Source organism: Gavialis gangeticus, unplaced genomic scaffold (genome assembly GCF_001723915.1).
Source record: "Gavialis gangeticus isolate Ggan-Ray unplaced genomic scaffold, GavGan_comp1, whole genome shotgun sequence".
In the NCBI taxonomy this organism is placed as follows: domain Eukaryota; kingdom Metazoa; phylum Chordata; order Crocodylia; family Gavialidae; genus Gavialis; species Gavialis gangeticus.
Genome location: NW_017728997.1, coordinates 5,097,457 through 5,099,536, shown reverse-complemented (window position 1 = coordinate 5,099,536; position 2,080 = coordinate 5,097,457). Strand labels below are relative to the sequence as shown.

Below are 2,080 nucleotides of genomic sequence, written 5' to 3'. Positions count from 1 at the left end.
GCGCCGAGTGCTATTAAACTAATATAGCCTACGATGACAGGTAATTGTAGCTGTGCTAAGAGGGTAGCAGGGGGTAGTTTAATGAATATGCTTTTGTTCGGTCGCTCTTGTGATGCTGTTTATTCTCTTCTCATTAACATATGAAAGATGCCATTAAAAATAGCAGCTGAATTGTCCACAATTAGCTGGGAGACTGTCATTCAAACTAATAATTTGCTATATATTTTTTTTTTTTTGTTTGCTCAAATGTAATTTACACTAAAGCTAAACAAAATGTACTGGGGACAACTGAACAATGCAATGAAATAAGAGCCCTGGAGAAGCTTGTGTGGAGATGTAATGCAGCATGCATCTCTGCAGTACAGACTACAGATTAGCTGAAATAATTACCTCTAAATCGAGGTGCATCAGAGGTAGATCTGAAACACGGGTACTGAATCCAACAAACAATCTTTTTTTTTTTTTTCCCAATAAATTTGCATGACTCGTATGCGCAAAATTCCAGCGCAAGCATAGAAATTATGGAAACATACAGCTATTTAGAAAGAGCCGGTCACCTGTGGGTTAAAAAATAACCCTTCTATAACTTGAGACAGACTGGCACGTTGGCGTCGAGCAATATATTGTCTGAACACATTTGGCATGAACACAACTAGCTTATCAATTGCAGTGCGTTGAGGCTTTCCTCAGCCCGGTTTTTTGGGTGCGTCATGATGCAACTTGGTGGCAGCCAAATTTGAAACGCACTTTTTAAATCTGTGACGCTTAATTACCAGACTGATTAGAACATTCCACTCGTCTGTCAAACTTGAGAGGTAATACCAGCCAAAGTGACTTTCTAGGTAGGTGTGGCAAATCAAGTGGCCTTTCACAGTCGTTTTAGCTGAGCTGTTTTATCACAATGGTTATTTTCGTTGTGCAGAACTGCATTGCTACTCATGAATCCAACGGCATTGACATCATCACAGCACTGATTCTCAATGACATCAATCCCTTGGGGAAAAAGAGGATGGACTTGGTGTTGGAACTGAAGGCAAGTGGACATTTTACACAGAGATGTACATCATCAGTAAGATGAAACTAGCTTGTAATTGAAACTGGGTGACTTATTATACAGCAAAATAGTCCTGACTGTCTCGAAACTAAATTGTGAGAGTCTGTCTGACAGGTGACTGAAAAAGCTTTGCATCTCTTAATTGAGACGTCTTATGCCTTGGATGATGCACTGCAAAAGTAAAACTGAAACATTTGAATCTCGTAATTTCATCTTTTGGGCTAACCTGTTTACTGATGAATTGGTGTAACAGTGATGAAAGGACTGTACTAATACTCTCTTAGAATAACTTTCCTAAAAATATTGAATGTAAAATTTCTCATGCTGTATTTGGCTTCTTGATGCTTTGTTCACCCTGTGCCTGTATTTTCAGTCTGGTTAGCAAGACTTATTCAACATTGTTCACAGGCACTTCAGTCTTAATTTTGAAATTAGTTAGCCCTCCATAGTGGGTCAAAGTGTGCAATTAAGATGCCTTAAAGCAGTTACGATAACCAGGTAAATAGATTTCATCATGTGTTTAAGTGCCATGTCCTATCTTTCTTGTGTCCTCTTCTCATAATGTTGCATTTATTTGTTTTCCACGCAGATTCATGCTGCTATTATGTGTACCGTGGCTTTTCTTATGCTAAAAACAAAAACAAACAAACAAACAAAAAAAGTCTTAAAAGACTCTTAGACTTGATTTAACATCATTCTTCCAAATTAAATACCTTTTATTGGTTTTTAAATGTCAGCCATGATGGATTTCAGTCCTAATTGTTCATATTATAGTAGTCTGGTGCCTTGTGGTATTTTCCCATTTCCTCCCTCTGACTTGGCAAAGGCAGATCTCAAAGTAATTTTCCGTTAAAAGCAATGAAGCAGATCTGTGTCTTTGGTCTGGTTGTCCTGTTCATTTGTTTGTTTTGTTTCTTTGTTTAGACTTAATCAATTTTGTGTAAGGCTGAACTTGCTTCTTGTGAGCATTAAACTCCCAGTAATACTAGAGAAGCTTTAAAAAAAAAAAAAAAAAAAAAAAAAACG

The 2,080-nt window shown here is 37.3% G+C and overlaps 1 protein-coding gene across 2 annotated transcripts in view; it reads left to right on the top strand.

Moving 5' to 3' along the window:
- ITPR1 (inositol 1,4,5-trisphosphate receptor type 1) overlaps positions 1–2,080 on the top strand; it is a 327,597-nt gene that overhangs the window by 279,173 nt on the left and 46,344 nt on the right. For both annotated transcript variants that reach the window (XM_019504707.1, XM_019504708.1), the window contains one exon: positions 923–1,033. In XM_019504707.1, the coding sequence (XP_019360252.1) occupies positions 923–1,033 (111 nt within the window). The remainder of the gene's footprint in view (positions 1–922; positions 1,034–2,080) is intronic.